At 50.0% G+C, this 22,942-nt stretch overlaps 1 protein-coding gene across 1 annotated transcript in view; it reads left to right on the top strand.

Moving 5' to 3' along the window:
• SKIC3 (SKI3 subunit of superkiller complex) overlaps positions 1-22,942 on the top strand; it is a 1,397,627-nt gene that overhangs the window by 1,034,395 nt on the left and 340,290 nt on the right. The window contains exons 32-33 of the mRNA XM_078675399.1: positions 20,213-20,285; positions 20,775-20,828. Coding sequence (XP_078531525.1) covers positions 20,213-20,285; positions 20,775-20,828 — 127 coding nt within the window. The remainder of the gene's footprint in view (positions 1-20,212; positions 20,286-20,774; positions 20,829-22,942) is intronic.

The following is a 22,942-nucleotide window of genomic DNA, read 5'->3' as shown; positions in this document are numbered from 1 at the left end:
TGCCTGCAGGGCGGTCGGCGCGCAGAGCAACACAGGAAGGGAGGAGAGCAGCCAACAATGCGGGAAGGGAGGAATCACAGAACCAGGTTTCGGTCAGGAGAAGTATGTCAGGCTTCTCAGAATCAAGAAGGACAAACAACTCATGGTGGTGTTTGACCGCCGACCTGGTGTTGAGCAAAAGGACAGATAATGAGGGAACAGGGGAAGAGGGGTCAGGCGTAGGAGAGCATGGCGGCAAAGAGGCCGGTGGGGATATCGTCGATGTAGGCATGAGTTGAGGGGCAAGCCCTAATGAGGCAATGTGACTGCGGACAGGCTGAGAAAATGGCCAGTGGCCCTGAAGGGAGGTAAGCTCCTCAAAAGAGTACGATGTGAATTTGGTATAAAGATGTGCCCCTCGCCCCGTCCGGCCGCGGACGGGCGCAGACGGGCTGAACTCTGGCGCAACTCCGGCGCGTTTACGGCGCGCCCGCTGCGCTCGTCCGCTGCGCTGACGCATGGGGGACGTATAAATAGGCTGTGACGCGGGAGGTGGGAGGAGTCAGGAGGGCGGGATAGGAGGGGATTTAATTGAATCTGCCCACTGCGGAATTTAAATCAAACATTTTAATGGAAGTGCTTCACTCTCCCTCGTCTGTAGTAGAACCTGTGCTTCCTTTTAATGATGCATTAACAGAGCCAATCTTGGAGGTGTGGTGTAGGAAGGTGGATATCTGACTATGGTTACCCCCAACTTTTTGCCTGGTGTTTTGCTGGTTTTTGACTTAGTTGGCCTGGGATCCTGCTATTCAGGAACCCAGGCTTCCTGCTCTCTCTGTTAAAATGGACTCCATGTACCTTAGGTACATATCAAATTGGATACTGAGACACCTAATCTGTCCCTGTACAGTATACCTTAGGTATCCAGGGCATAGGTGTACCCAGGGCCTACCAGGGGCTGAAGCATGTATTATGCCACCCCTGGCTGGCCATCCACAACTGACACAACTGGCTGCAAGACAGCTGGGGCAAGGTGGTGTAATCACCCTTTGCTGTAGATATAGTATACCTATATCTAACCCTAAAATGGACACATACCCTCCTATCAGTCACTCCTATGGCAGGCCTTAACAATCCTGAAGGCAGAGTGCTTGGAATTATGTGGGATGGTGCTCTGGCATGAGCTGAGCCCGTTTGCAGCTTGCGGAACCAAGTCCAAATAGCTGTTCCATGATAACGCTATACATATACTCTTAAGTGCATTATCAACCTCGCGGTTAAATGCTAACTCTGGTATAACATTATCAAAACATTTCGAGTAAGGTGTCATACGGTTTGGAATACTACCCCCTCGCCAATTCTGGCGACGGGGGTAGCATTCCACCCTTCTAGAGGGACACGACATGTATGTAACTGTGAACCCCGGTTAAAGTTAACTCGAGCCTCAGCATCACAAAATGGATGCTGCCACCACAGACACAAGTCTGACCTCCTGCTGCTGGGAGTCCTTCCAGCGAGGATGGCTTGGACAAAGGGTTTCCTGCCTTGAGAGGTGCTAGCACCACCCCAGACAGGATTTTGTGTATTGGGGAGGATAGGCCTGAAAGGAATGAGACATGCCTGGGGCACACAAGGTGCCCTGTGCATACACCGGTTCAAACCAGTTGCTGGGGCATCCCTGCCCCAGCTCTGGCGGGAAACCGGACAAAGGATAGGGGGTGTAACCACCCCCCTTCCAGGTCCCACCCAGGGGAGGGACCTAGTCAGTAGTGCAGCCCCCTTTAGGAGAATAAAGGTAGGAGCTGGTCCCATTCCAAATTAGATTATCCTGAACTATTCAACAAGAAGAAACTCTGGCCTTCGACGTTCTGCTCCACAGAAGACTGAAGAATCTCCCTTGTGGGCAAGGAGTGTCCACCCTGCAACTGCAGGCACCATCAAGCGTCCAGCGGCTTCACTTTGTTGTCTTCCCTTGAGGATCCAGACTTCAAAGCCCGACGAGACCCGGATTCCCAGACCTCTCCGACCTCAACTCACATCTGCAGCAAAGCTGAGACCCGTGGGTGCGACGAGACACGTGGGACCGGCCATCTTGAACGAACCTGCACTTCGCTTCCAGCACGACTCCCGAGGTAAACTCGACCAAGTGCTTTGGGGACTGAGAAGCCCCAGCCCCGAGCAGCCCCTGCACCGAAGATCAGCCCTCCAGCATCCACGAGATCTGCGTGGGGCCCTTCTGCTTGTTTGCTGCTCGACGCGTTGTCTGGTCACTTGCCAGCTGGCTAGTGGCCTCATAGACGACGAACCTTTGAATCTTTGCTGCTGGTCTGGTTGTCCAGACTGGCCCTTGCTCCCTTCCAAAAGAGGGGCACCCCGGACTCTCCTAGTCCGCACCAGACGCTTTCTTCACTCACCGCGTGGGTTGCCTTTGCCAAGGCATGTTGACTCCAATCCCGGATCCGACACCGCCGACAGCGAGAGCCTGCGTGGGACAGCTCGTGCCTCCATCCTGGTCGTCGAAGACACCTCCTGGTCCACGTGGCTGCAGAGTCAAGCGTCCACTCTTCACCTGATCGCGACGTCGACATCTGGTTCCTTCCTGCTTCCACTCCAGTCACTGGCTAGTGACTGTGAACATTGTCCCCTCTGCTTTCAGGTCTTCTTCTTCACCAATCCACCCTTGGATTGCACCGGACATCTTCCTCCTGGTCGCCTGCAGTATCTTTTCTTTCAGGCTCCATAGACTTCAACGCGAGAACCCGACGCACTTTGACACCTGTGCACCCGCCGTCCGTGGGTGAGGTAACAAGAACATTTCAGTGCTCAAGGGTAGTTTAACTGTCCTACTGTCCAGTTCCACAGTCGTTGTTGTCCTACCTAGTCAGGATTGTCCGTACTCACCTTAAACTTGAACTGTACTGTCCATAGACGTTGTTACGCATCTCGCGTGTGAGTTCACACTCTGCACACGCGTTCCGTGGGCCTCCTATTACTTACCTAGTGTTAGTGTAGCGTGGTCCCAACGATCCTACAGCCTCTGGACAGCTCCATTCCCCTTATTGACTTTCACATTCCACTTACTTAGTATATGGTTTGTCGTGCCCCTAGGGCACAATTGTAATTTTGTGCAACTTGTAGTATTTTTCGTAAGAGATTGTCATGTGCTTAGCCCTCTGACCTCATAAAGAGTTCAGAGGTGTTGTAAATATACTGTTTATTTTCATAACAACCTGTGTGGTGTCCTTTCATCTGGTATTCAAGGGGTTATATTGTGGTAAAACAGCTGGCTTCACATGCCAAAAGAGTTTAGCCTAAGACTGCTTTGTCCATGCTACCATTAGGATAGCTGGTCTATAAGGTTGACTTACAACCAATCACCATAAGGGTTGTTTGGACTGATACAAGGTGATCACTAGAACTAGTGAGCATCATATATCAGGCCAACTTCTCACATGTGGCGTAGGCCTTTTTCGGCTCCAGCAGTTTCGAGGGCTATCGCAAGGAGATATAGGGTGGCTCCTGGATACCCGAACTTTTTATCTACCCATCCTTCTCCTGAAAGCTTGGTGGTACAGGCAGCATGCACCAAAAAGTCTACTGGGGCTTTTCCTCAAGTGCCTGGTGACAAAGAGTCTAAGAAGCTAGATCAATCAGGTAAAAAGATTTTCTCTTCAGCCAGCATGGCTCTTAAGTCAAGCAGGCTCTCAAGATGGTTCGGCAAAGGTGGGCCGCGGCAGCGCCAGCAGGCTCCCAAGATGGTTCGGCAAAGGTGGGCCGCAGCAGCGCCAGCAGGCTCTCAAGATGGTTCGGCAAAGGTGGGCCGCGGCAGCGCCAGCAGGCTCTCAAGATGGTTCGGCAAAGGTGGGCCGCGGCAGCGCTAGCAGGCTCTCAAGTTCTCTTCAGGTTCCAGGAAATGAGTTCTTCTGGGGTCGGCCGTGACAGCGTCAGCAGGGCTTTCCAGTCCAGGATACAACTGCCGTCCCACTCCGGGGCTGGCCCAGATATAGGACTGGAGTCCTTTGATGTCCGGACCCTCGCGCCTGGGGGTCAGAGGGGCCGGGAAGATGGTGTCCAGACACCCAGCAGGGGGGTGGGGCCAGCACCCAGGGATGCCGGGGGCGATCGATACCAGGCGTCCGGGGACGGTTGGAGGGTCATCGAAACTCCCCTCCTCCGGGATCGGTCGAGTGGCCACTCGACCACCTGGGTAGATCTTGGCGCCTTGATGTCTGGGCTTCGCTGGGCCTGGGCCGGGGCCGGTGCGACATGGTCGTGACGTGGTGGGCCCAAGATGGAGTCGGGCGCGACCTCGTGCTTAGGTCGTGAGGGGCCCACGATGGGGCCAGGCCGGCAGGGGGGGGTCCGGATGGTGACCGGACCAGCAATGTTGGGGCGTGCAGTATCGGGCAAAAGGGCTGCCCGACGCTGGGTGGAGGGCCGATGTCGTCCTGGGCCCGCCATGCGGGAGGGGTAGGACCACGCCATGAGGCCGGGTCCAACAGTAAGTAACTCGTTCTTTTGTTTGATACTCAAGCCTTCACATATTAGCTGTATTACCTTAGCATTAAAATGACTTCCGTTATCACTCCAGATCAAACGGGGCAAACCAAAACGAGGAAAGAACTCCTTCAGGAGTACCTTTGCAGTCGTAATGGCTGTATTTTCCTTAGTGGGATAGGCCTCAACCCATTTACTGAAAGCACAGACAACCACTAACACATACTTCAAATTATTACACCTGTCTAGTGCTATGTAGTCCATCTGGAGGACCTCAAAGAAGAAAGTAGGGGGTGCAAAATTACTGGGTGGTGTAGGGGTACCGTTTCCAGGATTGTGCATCATGCATACCATACAATACTTCACTAAATGTGCAGCTGTCTTGGTAATATTGTCATTTTGCCATACCGAGTCTAACAACTTCCAAATACCTTTAGCGCTGATATGTACTGGGCCATGGGCCATCGTGACCACAGGAAGAACATATGCATCTGGCAACATCCATCTCTGTGTCCCTGACTTATCAGTCCAAATTCCCTCATCGTTCAATTGTGCTGTACTTTCTTGCCATATTGCTAATTCTTCCATTGTGGCCTCACTTTGTATCTCTTTCACATTCTCAAGTGTATCCTCAAACATGGTAACTTCAGGCACCCACCTAGCGGGGCCTGCTACCAACATTCTCTTCATTTTAGTGTGTGCCATTTCGTTAGCTGTCTGGTCAGCAAAAGCATTCCCTTCTCCCTACATAGTTGGTAAACTGACTATGGGTGCTAATCTTCACTATTGCCAACTTCTTAGGGCGTGTCGAAGAGACAAAAGCCGATGGGAAGTAAGGAACCCCCTCTCAGCCCAAAGTCGCCCAAAATTGTCCGCGACCCTGAAGGTATTGTGGCTGTTGGTATAAATATTGACAAGCAGTCCCTCGCTCAATTCACAAGCTTGAATTAGGACGGCTAACTCAGCTGCTTTGGCTGACTAATTAGTGACTTGTGATGTCTCTACGACTGTACGCAATGTGGTGATAGCATAAGCAGAAGTTGTAGTGCCACCCAGTAGTTTGAAACAAGAGCCATTAACATTTAGTTCCCCTTGTTGGTCAGATAAGGGAACATCAGTTAATTCTACCCGTCCTTTCGTCTCTTCTTCTGTCCGGAAGATACAATAATGTTTATCAATTTCATCGTTTTCAGAAGGGAGGGTCAGTAAAACCCGTCAGATGTGCGCTGGTGAGGTGCTGTGTCTTAGTCTTATTTAAAAGTGTATCCACAGCATTAGGTACCATGACAGTGAGATCAGTATCGGCACGAGTCCATCCGATTGTCATATCGAGACAGCCACAGCCGCAACCACTCTTAGACAGCTTGGGAGGGCTCTTGCAACAGGGTCAAGACCAGCAGAGAAATAATCACACAGCAGTTGCTTATCTCCAAATTTTTGTGTTAAAACAGAAAGCGCACAACCAGCAGTCTCGTGGACGTACAATAGAAACGGCTTCCCATAGTTGGGAGTGCCAAGCACAAGAGCCGAACAAAGTGCAGCTTTTAATTGCTCAAAAAACTGCTGACATTCAGGTGTCCAAGGCAGGGGCTCATGCACATCTTTAGTGGTTAGTGCAAGCAAGGGTTTGTAAGAAGTAGTTATGTATCCTCTGCCTGCAGTAGGAAGTGATACCCTTGAAAGTGCGCATATCATTCTGAGTCTGTGGGATGGGCATTTTAACAATGGTACTGATGCGCTCAGGAGTCAATCTTCTACCCTCCTTCGACAGTAGGTGACCTAAATAGGTGACCTGTCGACAATACTGAAATTTGGAAAGGGAAACTTTGTCCTTGCTGCGCCAAATGCAACAACAATTAACTGTAATGTCTCTGCAACCTTGTTCTGCATTAGAAGCTGTGAGGAGGTCGTCAACATACTGAAGCAATGCATTACCTGTAGGAAGCATAAGAGAACTCTTTTGGGTCTTTAAAGCTCGACAATAGATGCTTCTGCCAGCTAGTGTAAAACCGAACAAATACCTGCTGTCTGGATGGATAGGAACATTGAAGAATGCATTTTTCAAGTCAATGACAGAAAAGAATTTGGCAGTGGAAGGAATCATTGTCAAAAGAGTGGTAATGTCATGGACCAAAGGAAACTGGGGAACTACTATTTTATTAACTTCGCTGAAATCAATCACAAAACGATAAACATCTTCATGATCATCCGAGGAACCAGAAGGTGTCCTTTTAAGAATGGGAAAAATAGGACTATTACAAATACTCGCAGTCATCTCCTGAACCACACCTTTCTCATTAAACACCTGTACAATTTTCAATAAGGCTCGCTCCTCTGCCTGCGGTATTTTATACTGAGGTATACGACTCAAAGTAGCATTGTCTTTAACTTGGATCAAAACCAGCGGTATCTGTAACAGTCCCACATCTGTGTCGCCTTGTAGGAGAGTAGGGTCTGCAATCCTATGATCACCCAGATTTTTGCTTTTTGCTGCACAGGTTTACGACTTTCCCTGGCTGTGGGCCTGCTAATCAGACCCACAGCCTAGCTGTTCTCTCTATCCAAATTGTACTCAGGTACTGAATTGGCACTGGGCCCTCTCCAAGTCCCTGTACCCAGGGCTGAGGTGAACCCAGAAGTCTCCCAGGGGCTGAAGCATGTATTATGCCACCCCTGGGCTGACTAACTAAACTGACACAACTGGCTGCACGACAGCTGGGGCAAGGTGGTGTACTCACCCTTTGCTTTAGATATAGTATACCTATATCTAACCCTAAAATGGACACACAGATCTCCTATCAGTCACTCCTATGGCAGGCCTTAACAATCCTGAAGGCAGAGTGCTTGGAATCGTGTGAGATGGTGCTCTGGCATGAGCTGAGCCTGTCTGCGGCTTTCGGGATCCATCCCTTAGCCGTTTCCATGATATCGCATACCATATACTCTTAAGTGCATTATAATCCTCGCGGTTATATGCCAACTCTGGTATCGCTTTATCAAAACATGTCGAGTAAGGTGTCATACGAATTGGAATACTAACCCCTCGCCAATTCTGGTGACGGGGTTAGCATTCCACCCTTCTAGAGGGACACGACATGTATGTAACCCCTAACCCCGGTTAAAGTCAAACAGAGCCTCAGCTCCACAAAATGGATGCTGCCACCGAGACACAAGTCTGCCCTCCTGCTGCTGGGAGTCCTCCCAGAGCAGGAGATAAGGACAAAGGGTTTCCTGCCAGGGGCGGTGCCAGCACCGTCCCAGACAGGGTTTTGTGTATTGTAGGTAGGCAGGGCTTTAGAGGAAGGTGACTGCACGTGGCACTCCGGTGCTCACTGTGCATAGGCTGGCTGGAACCAGTTCCAGGGTCACTCCAGACCCTGTGTTGGGGAAAAGCCCGCCAAAGAAGTGGGTGTACCCACCCCCCTCCTAGTCCCACCCCTAGGGCAGGACTTAGTCGCGTGCCAGCCCCTTTTTACAGGATAAAGGTAGGAACTGGCCCCCTTCCAAATCAGATCATCTTTGAATCCTGAAACTACTTTCCACGAAAGGAACTCAAGACTTCTTCCTAAGATTTCTCCCTTGTGACTAAGGAGTAGTCACCCTGCATCCGCAGGCACCATCTTAAGAACACTGCGGTCTGCTGCAAGTCTCTCCTCCGGATCAAGACTGCCCAGCTCGACGAGAACCGGCTTCCCTGGCACCTCTGACCTCTACCTGCATCATCAGTCACGCTGAGATTCGTGGGTGTGACAAGACCTCGAGGGACCGGCCATCTTCAAGACTGCACGACTTCTTTCCAGCAAGCCCGCCGAGTAATTTCCTGGTGAGTGCTTTGGGGTCCGAGAAGCCCCGACCCTGAGCAGCTCCAGCACCGAAGGGCAGCCTCCCAGCATCTCCCCGATCTGCGTGGGGCCCTTCTGCTTTTTGCTGCTCACCGCGTTGTTTGGCTACTAGCCCGCTGGCTTGTGGCCTTCTGAACGACGCCCGACGACATTTCTGCTGCTGGTCTGGTTGCTCCAGGCTGGCCCTTGCTCCCTTCCAAAAGAGGAGCACCCCGGACCCTCCTGGTCCACTCAAGACGCCATTTTGAGTCCACCGCGTGGGCTTGAATTAGCCAAGGCTTGTTGCCCAATCCTGGGTAACTTCGACGCCGACAGCTTCATCCATCGTGGGACAGCTCGCCTCTCCATCCTGGTCGCCGACAACGCCTCCTGGTCCGTGAGATCTGCAGAGCCAGCGTCGCCCACTCACCTAGTCGAGGTGACTTCGCCCGGTGCCATCCTGGTGCCCACTTAATCACTGGCTAGTGATTCAAGAACTTGGTCCCCTCTGCTTTCAGGTTTCTTCTTCCTCGATCCAGGCTTGGATCCAACGAACTTTCCTTCACTGGTCGCCTGCCAGCAACTTCCTTCTTCCAGGCTCCTGGTCCGGCAACGAGATCCCCGACGTCTTTTCAGACCTATGCAGCTGCAGCCCCTGGGCTAGGTAACTTCGGCACTTCGGTGTCCCAGCATAGCCTCACTACCCTAGGGTCAGGATCCACTGTCGTTTTCTTCCTACCAGGTCGGGTTCGCCCGTGAACACTAACTTTGCCTTTACTAGCTCCCATAGACTTTGTCCCGCATCCCGCGTGAGAGTGCACACTCTGCACCCGAGTCCCCTAGGCCTCCTAGAAGTAATCTAACGATTCTATAGTCAAGTCCTAGCGAGTCCAAAGCCTATTAGTACTGTACTTACCTGCTAGTAATTTCGCATTCCACTTTTTAAGTATATGAATTTTCGTGCCCCTCGGGCATTTGTGTATAACGTGCTAACTTAAGTATTTTCGTAAGAGTTTTGTTGTGTGCCTAGCACCCTGTCCTCATAAAGAGTACAGGGTTGTTGTGATTCTAATAAATACACTGTTTATTTTCATAACACTTGTGTGGTGTCCTTTCACTGGGTGTTCAAGGGGTAATGTGATGGTAAAACAGCTGGCTTAACACGCCCTCTAGAGTCTTAGCCTTAGACTGCTCGTATCCATGCTACTAGGATAGCTGGTCTATAAGGTTGACTTACAACCAATCATCAATAAGGGTTGTTTGGACTGATATATAGTGATCACTAGAATAGTGAACACTGCACATCAGGCCAACTTCTCACACGCCTGTTGCCCACAAAGTGGATGGCACATCTTTAAATTCAGCAGGACGGGAAGCATCTTTAGATGCCAATAAGAATGACGAATACACAGTGAAAGAACCAGTAGTCAGTGCAAGAGGTCTTGAAATGGGGCTAACAACCGGTACACCAACGTAAACTACCGAAACATTATTACGGCCAGACAGAGCTGCCCCAGGGTCCAAAGAACGAGCAATAGAACTGTTTGTTGCACCTGTATCCACCAAAAATTACTTAGCCGAGCCATGCAAATCCGCGGTAACTTAATGACCGCGCTGATCTCCAGGTATCAGAACTGGTCCCTCACTCTGTCCCTGACTGTCCTAGCCATAAGACATTCCTGTCCCCATATCTGTGTCATAATCATCATGATAGTACTGATGGGACATCAAAGTAATTATTAGCAGAATGACCCTATGAGGCTGTGGCATGTTGACCCCTGTCCGCCTCACCAGCTCCACGACCTGGTCCAAGAGAGCCTCGTCCTCTAGGGAATGCCACCTTCTGCACCAACACGGTGTGAGAAGTTGGCCTGATATGCAGTGCTCACTATTTTAGTGATCACTATGTATCAGTCCAAACAACCCTTATTGATGATTGGTTGTAAGTCAACCTTATAGACCAGCTATCCTAGTAGCATGGATACGAGCAGTCTAAGGCTAAGACTCTAGAGGGCGTGTTAAGCCAGCTGTTTTACCATCACATTACCCCTTGAACGCCAAGTGAAAGGACACCACACAAGTTGTTATGAAAATAAACAGATATTTATTTATAACAAGTCTACCCTGAACTCTTTATGAGTCAGGGAGCTAAGCACACAACAAAACTCTTACGAAAATACTTTGTCGCACAATTTACACAAATGCCCTAGGGGCACGAAAAACCATATACACAGTAAGTGGAATGCGAACTTGCTAGCAGGTAAGTAGTACTTTTCTAGACTTAGGAATCGCTAGGCCTACAATTCTGAACACTGGGATTAGATGCAGGAAGCCTGTGGACGTCGTGTGCAGAGTGGGAACTCTCACGCGTAAGGCGGGAAAAAGTCTATGGAGGTTGGCAGTTGCAAAGTTACTGTTCTCGGGCGAACCCGACTAGGTGGGTCGAAAACAAGAGTGGATCCGAACACTTAGGGTGTTGGACTATGCTGGAGCACCGGAGTACTCAGGTTACCTAGCCCAGGGGCTGCGGCTGCATAGGGTTGAAGTTGCGTCGGAAACCCTCGTTGAAGATCCAAGAGCCTGAAGAAAGAGTTGCTGGCAGGCGGCCAGTGAAGAAAGTTCGGAGTGATCCAAGCCTGGATCAGGGAAGAAGAAACCTGTAAGCAGAGGGGACCAAGTTCTGAATCACTAGCCAGTGATTTGAGTGGGCACCAGGATGGCACCGGACGAAGTCACCTCAGCCAGGTGAGTGGGCGCTGCTGGGCTCTGCAGTCTCTCGGACCAGGAGGCGTTGTCGGCGACCAGGATGGAGGTGCGAGCTGTCCCACGAAGGTTCTTGCTGTCGACGTCGCTGGACCCAGGATTGGGCAACAAGTCTTGGCAAATGCAAGGCCCACGCGGTGGACCTAAAATGGCGTCTTGAGTGGACCAGGAGGGTCCAGGGTGCTCCTCTTTTGGAGGGGAGCAAGGGCTAGTCTGGAGCAACCAGACCAGCAGTGGTTGTCGTCGTGGAGCGTCGTGAGAGGGTCACTAGCCAACGGGCAAGCGACCTGGACAACGCGGTGAGCAGCAAAAAGCAGAAGGGCCCCATGCAGATCTCGTGGATGCAGGGGGGCTGAACTTCGGTGCTGGAGCTGCTCAGGGTCGGGGCTTCTCTTACCCCAAAGCACTCAGTCGAGGGTCACTCGGGAGTCGTGCTGGACAAGCGTCGTGCAGTTCTGAAGATGGCCGGTCCCTCGAGGTCTCGTCACACCCACGGATCACAGCTGGGCTGATGATGTAGGTTGAGGTCAGAGGTGCCAGGGAAGCCGGTTCTCGTCGTGCTGGAGCAGTCTTGATCCGAAGGAGAGACTGGCAACAAACCGCGATGCTTGGTTGGTGCCTGCTGCTGCAGGGTGACTACTCCTTAGTCACAAGGGAGAATCTTGGGAAGAGTCTTGAGTTCCTTTCGTGGAAAGTAGTTTCAGGATTCAAAGATGATCTGATTTGGAAGGGGGCCAGTTCCTACCTTTATCCTGCAAAAAGGGGCTGGCACGCGACTAAGTCCTGCCCTATGGGTGGGATTAGGAGGGGGGTGGTTACACCCCTCTCCTTTGGCGGGCTTTCCCCAGGCCAGGGGCTGGAGTGCCCCTGGAACTGGTTTCAGCCGGCCTATGCACAGTGAGCACCGGGGTGCCACTTGCAGTCACCTTCCTCTAAAGCCCTGCCTACCTAGGATACACAAAATCCTGTCTGGGACGGTGCTGGCACCGCCCCTGGCAGGAAACCCTTTGTCCTTGCCTCCTGGGCCGGGAGGACTCCCAGCAGCAGGAGGGCAGACTTGTGTCTCGGTGGCAGCATCTATTTTGTGGAGCTAAGGCTCTGTCTGACTTTAACCGGGGTTACAGGTTACATACATGTTGTGTCCCTCTAGAAGGGTGGAATGCTAACCCCGTCGCCAGAATTGGCGAGGGGTTAGTATTCCAATTCGTATGACACCTTACTCGACATGTTTTGATAAAGCGATACCAGAGTTGGCATATAACCGCGAGGATTATAATGCACTTAAGAGTATATGGTATGCGATATCATGGAAACGGCTAAGGGATGGATCCCGAAAGCCGCAGACAGGCTCAGCTCATGCCAGAGCACCATCTCACACGATTCCAAGCACTCTGCCTTCAGGATTGTTAAGGCCTGCCATAGGAGTGACTGATAGGAGATCTGTGTGTCCATTTAGGTTTAGATATAGGAATACTATATCTACAACAGAGGGTGGGTACACCACTCTGCCCCAGCTGTCAAGCAGCCAGTTGTGTCGGATTTAGTTAGTCAGCCCAGGGGTGGCATAATACATGCTGCAGCCCCTGGGAGACTTCTGGGTGCACCTCAGCCCTGGGTACAGGGACTTGAGAGGGCCCAGTGCCAATTAAGTACCTGGGTACAATTTGGAGTAGAGAGAACAGCTAGGCTGTGTGTCTGATTAGCAGGCCCACAGCCAGGGAAAGTCGTAAACCAGTGAAGCAAAAAGCAAAAATCTGGGTGATCATAGGATTGCAGACCCTACTCTCCTACACACGGTACCATGGCTATGGCACTGTTGGTGCAGAATGCCTCCTCCTTACAATATGCACAGTGATTTGGCCCTAATGGCGTAGTATTCGGCTGCCTGCTAGTGCGTGGAAGTTGTCGGGCCAAATCACCACGTCCTCTACCATTCCGTCTAGAAGCCTACTGCAAAAACACCTTTGTCTTCAAATCCTCATGCTTCTTCTCCATCCCCTCCTTGTCCTCAGTTTCCCTGTGCTCATAATACTGCGCCATATTCAAATTAACAGAAGGGGAAGATGTGAACCAAGTGCTTTTGGAAGCCTGCAATCAAGCCGTAACCTACAGAAGCAAATTGGAAACAAATCTATTAACAAACAACTGAACACCTCCCTCAATCGACAAATCCAGCCCACTATAATCCAGAAACACATCTTCGAACGGTGTGAAAAAATCAGACACTGATCTTTCTTTTGGTGACAAACCGTTAACTTGTCCCAATCCACTTTACTCGGTGGAATGAGAGAATGCATATACGTGATAATGCGACCTGGCAAAGCAAGTATCTCCGCTCTAGGCTTATCACTGGGCTTCCTTTCCTGAACCCATACTTTGATTTGATCCCTTGTACCACCCAGCTCCGCAACATGATCTTGTGCATGCGCTTGCCGCCAAATATCAACCGGAACCAATAAACCAAAGAACATTTCAATGTCTGCAAGTGTCAGTAGGATTTTTCTTGGGGTTGGGTAATTGGGTCTTAAGGGACAATACTTCACTTCTTTTCCACAGAGTATAAACCCATTGCTCCTGATACCTGCCCGCCACTGCTGCTCGAGTAACATTACCATGACCATCTGTTACTTCGGGTATCTCAGGGTGATATATAGGATGAACCTCCCTCATTGGAAACTGAGATACCAAAGTGGGGCTCTTCTCAAGTAGCCTACCCCGGTAAGCAATCAGTGTTGTAATACTGCCAAAAACTTGACCAGGTTCCATATTACCAACAAATACACTGTCTTTAATATCATATACAATCTGTGGTGCTCCCAAAGGCTAATCAGAGTAGCAGATATATGCTTAAGGGCATGCTGTTGTACAAAGGGCTCATAATCTTTCATTACACTCCACACATCTTCCACGTTGTAAATGGGATTTCGGGCCCACTGCGCAGCCTGGTTAGCTACTACAGTTTTCTCTGCATCTCACACTTCAGATTCCACATACGGACCCATGAGCTCTTTAAACTTTGCCCAATCTGCGTCTCCAAACCCGCGCACAGGCGTCCCATCACTCAAGGAAACCGGAGGATGAAAAACCAGGGAAGGAGAGGCAACCGGAGTGACGGGTCCTAACGATGCTTAGAGCTGCGAGAGGGCGAACCCCCCAGTGGGATATATCTTTTGTGGGGCGTATGAGGGTGGGGGTCTATTTTCTAATAACTCCTCTATGAAAGTATCATTTTCTTCTTGGGCCACATAAGATTAATCAATATGTAATTGAAACCTCCTATCTTCACGTTCAATCCCTATCTCTTGTTTATCTTTATACATGATACACCGTTCTGAGTCAATGTTTGCATTCTCCTCTTTCATGCCTCATTTTTCATTTTTAATCGTCTCGGTTTAGCCTCCTTCTGCCACATTCGAAGAGAATCAAACATGCCTACTTCTTTTCTCAAACAATCTTTCCTGTAAAAAAAACCCACGTTTTTTGTTCATCAAAAGTGGCCGTCAACGGCCACTGCAACTCGGCATTGTCCCTCTTATATCTGATAGGGACTACTAGCCGCAGATTCCTTCACGTAGAATTATCCCCAGGTGGGAGACTGGCTCCGGAAACTTTTTTGCCACAGCATCCCTGCGCGCCGGGGGCGGGGCCACATCACGCGACTCCGCCAAGGTTTTGTCCGCGCACGTGACATCAGCGAGGTCACATAAGACCCACCCCGGCGCACCTACGTCAGTTTTTTCCTTTTCCACGTGCAACGCGGATCCGGTCCTTGCTACTGGCCTGTTTCGGGCCCTTTTTTCTCCATTCTTTTGGTGGTACAGTGTGCGAATGACTTCGGGCTTCAAAACGTTTTGTGGGCGTCTTATGTCTGCGATGGACCCGCACCTCATTTGTATGTGGTGTTTGGGGGAGGATCATGGCACCACCGACTGCGAGTTGTAGCCGAAGTCACGTCAGGAGCGCCACATGAAACTTCTTTCAGCGCATCTCTCTAGGTCGACGTCCTCCCCTCGGTCTGCTTCGGCGGACAGCTTCAGGTTCGGCCGTGGTCGTCGTCCATGCCCTTCTCCGATGTCATGCGAGCGTCGCTCCCCGGTGGGTAAGTATCGCAGTTTGTCCACGGGGACTGGGTTCCGGGGGTGTGGACTCTCTGCGGGTGATTCGGCCCTGCATGTCGTCTTATCCACCGTTCCCTGGTGTGGGGGCATCGAGAGTCCAAATGAAGACATACGGAGAGGCTTTGCAGGCCTCGCTGGCGTCTCCCCCTCCTTCCCCTTCTGGGGCGTCAGCGGACCCCTCGCTTTGCGCATGGCCCTCCGCGGCGCCACCGACGGCTCCAGCCCCGGCACCGACTGGTTCGGATCCAGGCTTGGAGGGTGTGGCTCTGTTGGGGTGCGGCTCCGCTGAAGCACCTCCTTCAGGCCACGGCATCTCTGCCTCGCCGCAAACTCCTGCGGGAGTCCCTGTGGTGTTGCGGTAGGTCGCCGGGGCTCGGTTCGCATACCCGAGCCGCTCTCGGTCCCTTGACAGGGTGGTCCTGTCTAGGGTTGAGGTGACGCTGCTACGGCGCCAGCAGCAGCTGGACCGTGCGGAGCCACAGGGGTCGGTGAACCCTCCTCGCCCTGTTTCGGACGAGGCCGTGTAAGGACCCCTCTCCTGGCCCCTCTCGTCTTCCCCCGCAGGCGACTGCCTCGATGGGGGGCGAGTCAGAGGTGGAATCATCCCTGGCACCACCTCATGGGTTGCTGAGCGATCTACACCTCATTCTGGGCCGCGATTGGTGGAGGGCTTCGTGTCACTCCCCAAGACCATCTCGTTTCCCCGCGCGGATGGCTAACTCAGTGTAGGTCGGGTCGGCGCCGTTCCGGGGCCGGTCCGGCTCCAGTCCCGCACCGGTCTCCGCTCTGGTGCCCGCTGCGTGGCGCCTGGGAGAAACCTGGTCCGGCGACGCGGTGGGTGCCGGCACTCCGCCTCAGGCGGCTGACTCTACGGCTCCACGCAGGGGTCATGCCACGGATTCATCTTTGGACGCTCCTTCTTCTCCTGAGGCAGCCTGTATTTTGTTGTCATCCTCCCCGGAGACAGGTTGCCGTGTGGTGTCTTTTTCACTTGACTCTCCGCCCTTCCTAAGCCAGAGGTGTTCGTCGGAAGAGCGGCAGGTCCCTCATTCATCGGCCCCTTCTGACTTCCAGGTCTGGCCCTTGCCCGCCCCGCTTGGCCATGGTGACGGCCTCCTTAGTTTGCAGCCGTCGCCCACGGAGGAGCTGCTTTTCCCGCCGCGGACCCCTACAGAGGCGGGTGCGGCCTTCTCTCACGCGGTGTCCACGGCTGTGGGCTTCGTGCGTATGGGTGACCCGGTGGCTCACTTCCGGGCGGACCATCTACTGGAGGTCCTCCACCAGGGCTCAGGTGGGAGGTAACTATGGCTTCCATTTGAAGGTTCACTTCTTTCTTCCTTGACGGGGGTTTGGAGGTTTCCTGCCTCGGGATCCGGTGCCTCAGCATCTTCTACACCGGCATCTCCCACCGCTGCATGACCCGGCGTGCCTTTCTCTCCACCCTTCTGCTCTTTTGCGGACTGCTTTTCCCTCCCTGCCACCACTGCTGACTCCGCTGGCTGGACTCCTGGGGGTGCAACATGTTCGCTCGACCAGCTCTCGCCCACGGGCCCTAAACACCTTGTGTTTACTGGCTCGGGCATCCTCCTGTTTGTGGGACTCGGCTGAGTCTCTGGGTTCTGCAGTGTCCAAGGAGGGTGCTTAGGTGTACTTACGGCATTACGCGTTGGATGGCCGAGAGCTGGCGGCGTTTATTCTCCACTCCGCCCTGTATATTTCAGAGGTGTTATGCCGGGCCACAGCTTCCTCGATCGCTCTCCGTCGCCATGCTTGGCTTCGGGATGGAGTATTTCCAGAGAATATTCAGGAGCGACTCATTGATCTTCCTTTTGATGGCAGTATGTTGTTCCATGCCCCGGCTCACTCCGCCATCCAGAGGCTCATTGCAGGGATCCGTCCTCCTCCTCCTCCTCCTCCTCCTCCTCCTCCTCCGTCCCCTCCTCAGTGATTCCTGAGTCTGGTTGAGTCTAGTCCTTCTTAGGCAGGTTGTTCTGACTGTGGAGTGCGTTTTCTGGCCAATGCGTCCTTCTTAGGCCTTTGCACTGTTGGCTGCTGGACGGCCCTTTTGATGATTATGTGTTGGAATTGTTGCCCAGATTTGGCCCTGAGATTAGGCCTTCTGCTTGATTGGGCTGCTTGTCAAGCCTTTCGCGGGGGTGTTTTTTCCCCTTGGCTCTTTTGTTTGTTCTCCCTGCTGCGGAAGCACTTTCACAGAGGGTTCCCATGTTTGGAGTTTATCGTACCCTAGGTCATATGGCTTGCGCTCTGCTGGAGGGTTCTGGTCGCCTTTGGGTGCCTGTTCTCCATGGCGGTTGTGTAGGTTGGTTTTGCTCCTTAAGGTCATGTGTGAGGCCACTCGTAGTGGTGGCCCGGGCATCTCCTCCTTCCCAGCTCCTGTCCTGAGGTCTGGGACGCTTCTGTGTTCTCCCTTGCCAGGTGCTGCCTATTCGGCCTTCCTGGCGCCTTGGGCTCTTCTTCTTCTCTTCTTTCTGCTTCTGGCGGCTTGACTGCCGGCGCTGTTCTGGCTAGCAGACTGCTCTCCATCTGGAGTGGGTTCGCCTTGTTTTCCCTCGTTTCCTTGGGCCCTCTAGGCTTCTTAGTCTTCCGCTTTCCTGTCTTGATATTGGACGGAAGCTATGTTGCCTTGTGTGGGAGTGGGGTGCGTCGGCCTCTCTGCCCTTGCCCTTGGTTCCTCTGCTGTGAGTGCACAAGCCTCTTTGGCCTTCTTTTTCCCTCCTACATCCCCTTGGGGTCGGTAGGGTTCTGCTTGTGGGGGTTCCCCTTGCCTGGCACAGACAAGGTACTTCCTAGTCCACTGATCTGGCCCCCTGGGGTCTCTCTGTTCTGTATTGGCTGAGGGGGTCCTTCGCAGACCCTCCTTCCCAGGGGGTATTGCTAGGGTATCTATTCTACTTGAAGGAGTCTGCGGCTAGTAGGCTTTATCAGATGTATGAGTTACTTGCCTTCGATAACGATGTATCTGGTAGAGACGATTCTAGCCGCAGATTCCTTCACGGATCGCCCTTCCTCCCCTATTCTGCGAGGACCCTTGGGTTGGACTTCGGTACTCGCCTCCCGTGAGGGGGGGCTCTGTCTCTTGTGAGTGCCTTCCTTGTTCTTGACGGGTGGCTCTGTCTGGGGGCAGTTTGTTCCTACTTTGGTTCTTGGAGGATGGGTTTCCGGTGCTCCGGTGCCCTGCTGCTCTGGCTACTCCAGGTTTGGGGGAGATTGCTTTCTATCCCTGTCCTTCCCTCCCCTCCCTTCCTTCCAGTGCTATCCCCTGATTGAGGGTCATCTGGCCATGTCTTGCCCTTGTCCCTTGTGGGTGGTTGCCTTCTATGTTGGGTGGCCTGGAGGGCTGTTCTCCCTTACTGTCTTGGGACTGGTCCCCTTCCTTGCTCACGATGTGGGTGGTAGGTTTACTACGTGTACCATGACTTTATGCATGTTCCTTGCCTCTGGGGCACGGGAGTGGGAGGCTGTCTATGTGCTGACAGGATGGCTGCGCATGGCTCTGCTGATCTTTCTTCTTTCCTGTCTTTGGGTTCTACGATGTTGCCACTATTTTGTGTGGTGGTGTTAGTCACTGCTTCTTCCAATTTTTCTGCTCTTCGCACATTGTTCCCATGCTTCCACAGTTTTTTATCTGGTGATTCCGCGTTGTGGTGCGGAAAAGTTCTCTGAAGAAAACAGACGTAGGCACGCCGGGGCGGGTCTTATGTGACCTCGCTGATGTCGCATTTGCGGAGGACGCCTGGTAGGAGTCACGTGATGTTGCCCCGCCCCTGGCACACAGGGATGCTGTGGCAAATATAGTTTTCGGATCCAGTCTCACGCCTGGGGATAATTCTACGTGAAGGAATCTGCGGCTAGAATCGTCTCTACCAGCTACATCGTTACCGAAGGTAAGTAACTCGTACATTTTTGCCATAATTTACTAAACATATTAGAGCCAATACCATGTTTCACATACATATCAGAATTAGAAGGGCCTTATGAAGGCTCCGGCTGAGCTTCTTCCATCCGATCAGCTGCAGAACAACAACAAAAAGAAACCAAGAATCGACTAATTCCACCAAATTTCACCATAAGTGATCCAAATTCGTTATTTAAGCAAAGCACTTCGAATAAGCAATTGCAAGTGCTTTGATCCCAAAGACGGTTCTCAGACCGTATCAAATACAAACCAAAATGGTACCATATCCACAAAGAACCAAAACAAACTCACTTGATTCATGCAGGTCAAACAAATTTATTCTCCACTGCCGACTCTTAAGACAAAACAGTCAGATCCAAGGGTTTTGCTGTTCAAGACTCCAGTCAGGACGACCACTGGGCGAGGCACCATCGGCGGGACAGAAGGGTCAGCTGCGAGTACAGGAACTCTCTCATGCAGGGATCCCTGATCCGTCCGTCTGACCCGACGATGTCCCAACCATCATAAATGTTTAAAAAGTATGAGAGCACCTACAAGGAACTGGAGTACCTCCCTCATCTCCTCTTCATGAAAAGAAATTAAAATATTAAACATTTTAAACAAACCTTGACTAAGCGAAACTGTCTGGCGCGGCGTTATTTTTTTTAGTGTTTTAGGAGCACAGCTTCTGTTGGGCATTCGTTGGAACCAGACATGCCTCTGAGGTCTTCCAATTGTCGTAAAGGTCTAAGGCTTTTTTAGTCAGAACTAAAAAAGTAAGCACATGCCTTATAACGTGCATTTATAGTTTATTAACTTGCATTGACCACTTTGTAATTTAGAAGTGGTGAAAAATGTAATATTTTGGAGTAATGAATTAAAGTTGTTCCTTTTCATACTATAGTCAGTCAAAGAATACAACTTAAACCTTAAATCGCATGGGTAGTTAACAATAAAATACACAGCTTCTTGTTCCATAAAACGATAGACAACCTTTTTAATTCTACATGTTAAATTTGTGTGCATCTTTCAATGTTACTTTTGGCTTAGATTTATACTGTGATTGGCTGGCAAGTTGGTCAACCATAATTTAGTATTATATTTATGTATTTTACTAGACATCCAGGAGACCAAGCCCTTTGGACTCTTCTGTCGCGACTTGTACCAGAGTATACACCACAAAATGCAAAGGTAAACATGCTTATACTTAAAAGGTTGTATATACATTTAATAAGTAAAGAAAATATAAAAATTAAACCATTTGAAAAATTTATTGTAATACCACAGTAGTGCTTATCTGTGGGGCAATATTTGTAAAGCACCTTGATTTTGAACAACCTCAAATAATGCAACTGCTGCTCAGATTAAGCATGTTTGTAATTTTATTAATTTGTCTTTTATACATAAAACCTAAGAACTCTATTAAAAAAAATAAAAAAGGCTTGCATTACCATTGCTTTTTTTTATCCTTACATTATTGCTGAAAGTCAAGTGACGATCTAAACTACTTCATTTTAACTTCATTGTTATGTTTCAGTTCAACGCTCATGAATTATTCATAGTTTCATTATGTTTAACAACTTTTCTACAATCTTTCAGCTCAAGTCATTGGCAAATGCCCAATCCATTTACTTTTAATATAGTTCATTGAATGTACTTATTGCATTTTCTGTATTTTAGGGCGGTGCTGTGGCAGGAAAGGTCGCGCATAACCTTAACTTAAACCAAGCAAAGGTAAGCTGTACCTCTCATGATATTTATTACAGAAAAATGTATTGGTCCTCCACTTTCAATTTCCACCTCTATTTGTCAAATCCCCCTTCTACAAAGGCAGTAATGTGCCAGGTAAAAATAATTTAAGAGATTATAGGGATTTGTCATACATAATATTTCTTTGCATATTTGTATCTTTATTAGTTTTTGTCACAACAGAGTCGCAAAGTATGCAGTTTCTATTTATTTTAACTTTAGTACAGTGATCACAACCTTTCCTGTCATTCTAAATATTAGTGCTTTAAAGCTTGTCTTCTCAAAATCCAACCATATTTTCAACAGAATCACTGATGTTCCTATAAATATTCACATTTATTATCTGTACATAATATCAGGCAGGTGTATATCATGATGAAAGACAGAGCCACATTCGTGCTTTTAGCCCCTAGATGCTCTCATTTGGAATTTTAATTTACTCTTCTATCAAGAAAAATGGTACTCATTCATGCAAGCACTTTTTTACTTTAAATGACGTATTAAACCTCTGAATTATGGAGGTGCTGCAGTCTAACACTTTACTTGGATGGTCTGGGTATTTTCTTGAGGCTTCACTGAAACTAGATGAAAATATCCCACTCCCACCAGCATTTGGGTCAGATGCCTCCTCCTAAGGTTTATCAATCTTAACCCTGTCACATGTGCCATAAAAAGATGGCTGTCATATGACATCTCCATGGAGTGCTTTGGTGTCGAACATGATCTAACAGCCTTGTACTGCTGCTCTTCAATGCACCTGAAGGCAATCCGAGAATGGGAGGCCAAGTTATTTATGGCCCAGGTCCCTGAACCCTAGTGCAATTTCTCTTGACAAGGTGTATTATTCAATAGATCTTCCAATAAAATCCCCACAAAAAGCACCATAGGAAAAAGAAGTATTCTTCAAGGAAATGTTGCTGCTCTGGGGACTGATCAGAAACTCATCACTCTTTCCATACAAGGTCTGTTCATTCTCATCAGAACAGATTCCTCTATTAAAGATGAAGCCTGAGATCCCAGTTCCATATGCAGCACCACAATGGTCAACTTCTTTCATCAGGCCATGTTTGACATGTTTAGAATAGCCCCACTACCATCTGGGCACTAACTAGGGGTGGGATAGTTGCTGGGTGTTTGGTGATTCCGAAGACTCCAATTCCTCCCAATTCTGCACCACCACAGGCTATGGTTTTGAAGCCCTTTCTGACAAAGCCAGTGTTATTAGGGAACCTCAAAGATACCCCCTTCTTTTCTACCATCTTAGAATTCTGCAGAAATTATCCGAGCAGCAACAGACAAGGTTTGTACTTGATAGGATGATGAACCCCTAGCAGAGCACTTACCTAGGTCTCAGAGAGTTTTTCCACTGGAGGACTCTTTCAGATGGGACTTAAATGGGCTCACTATGCCAGACAATGATTACGGCTGCACAGAGGATGAAGTCTCGGAGACTGATAACTTATCATCCTTACAGTACAAATAATTACTTTTTCCTGGTTCTGCAATACGCAACTGGCCTTGATATTTCTCCAGAAGGGGTCATCCCTTTCTTTTCTGAACCTCCTCAAGAGGAAACAGGTTTGTTACCTTTTGCTGTACAAAAAAAACTGCAGTGGCCTTGGACTTTACTTACCCACCACTAGCTCAAAATAAAACATTTAAAACAAAATCTTTCAGCTGTCTTCTGTGGTGCAAAAATCACTACTATCTTTCAACAAATTGCTCTTGCTGCTGCTGTTGACAGCCTGAGGGAAACCTTTCTGATGCCAAACAGGTGACAGACAAATTGCATGATTAAACAGACCGGCACCTTAATATCCAAAGATTCTGTTGTCACTGCCCTTTCTGGAGAGTATGTTGGATTCCTACAGCACTTCTAGACAGAGAGTCTAAGAGGCTTCCCTCTATGGCAAGAAATGTTTTTACCTGTGGCTGTTTAGTTCTTCCCTTGGCTAATGCCTTCTTGGCTGCTATGTCCATTCCCTGTGAGAACTGGCACATAAAATGGTTATTGGTGTTCCCGACCACATGCAAAAGCATTTTTATATTTGTTTAAATATGGTCTAAATGCTTTTAAAGAAATCTTGATGTGAAAAGTT

Source organism: Lissotriton helveticus, chromosome 2_1, assembly GCF_964261635.1.
Source record: "Lissotriton helveticus chromosome 2_1, aLisHel1.1, whole genome shotgun sequence".
Lineage (NCBI taxonomy): Eukaryota > Metazoa > Chordata > Amphibia > Caudata > Salamandridae > Lissotriton > Lissotriton helveticus.
This window is presented reverse-complemented; position numbering and strand designations above follow the sequence as displayed.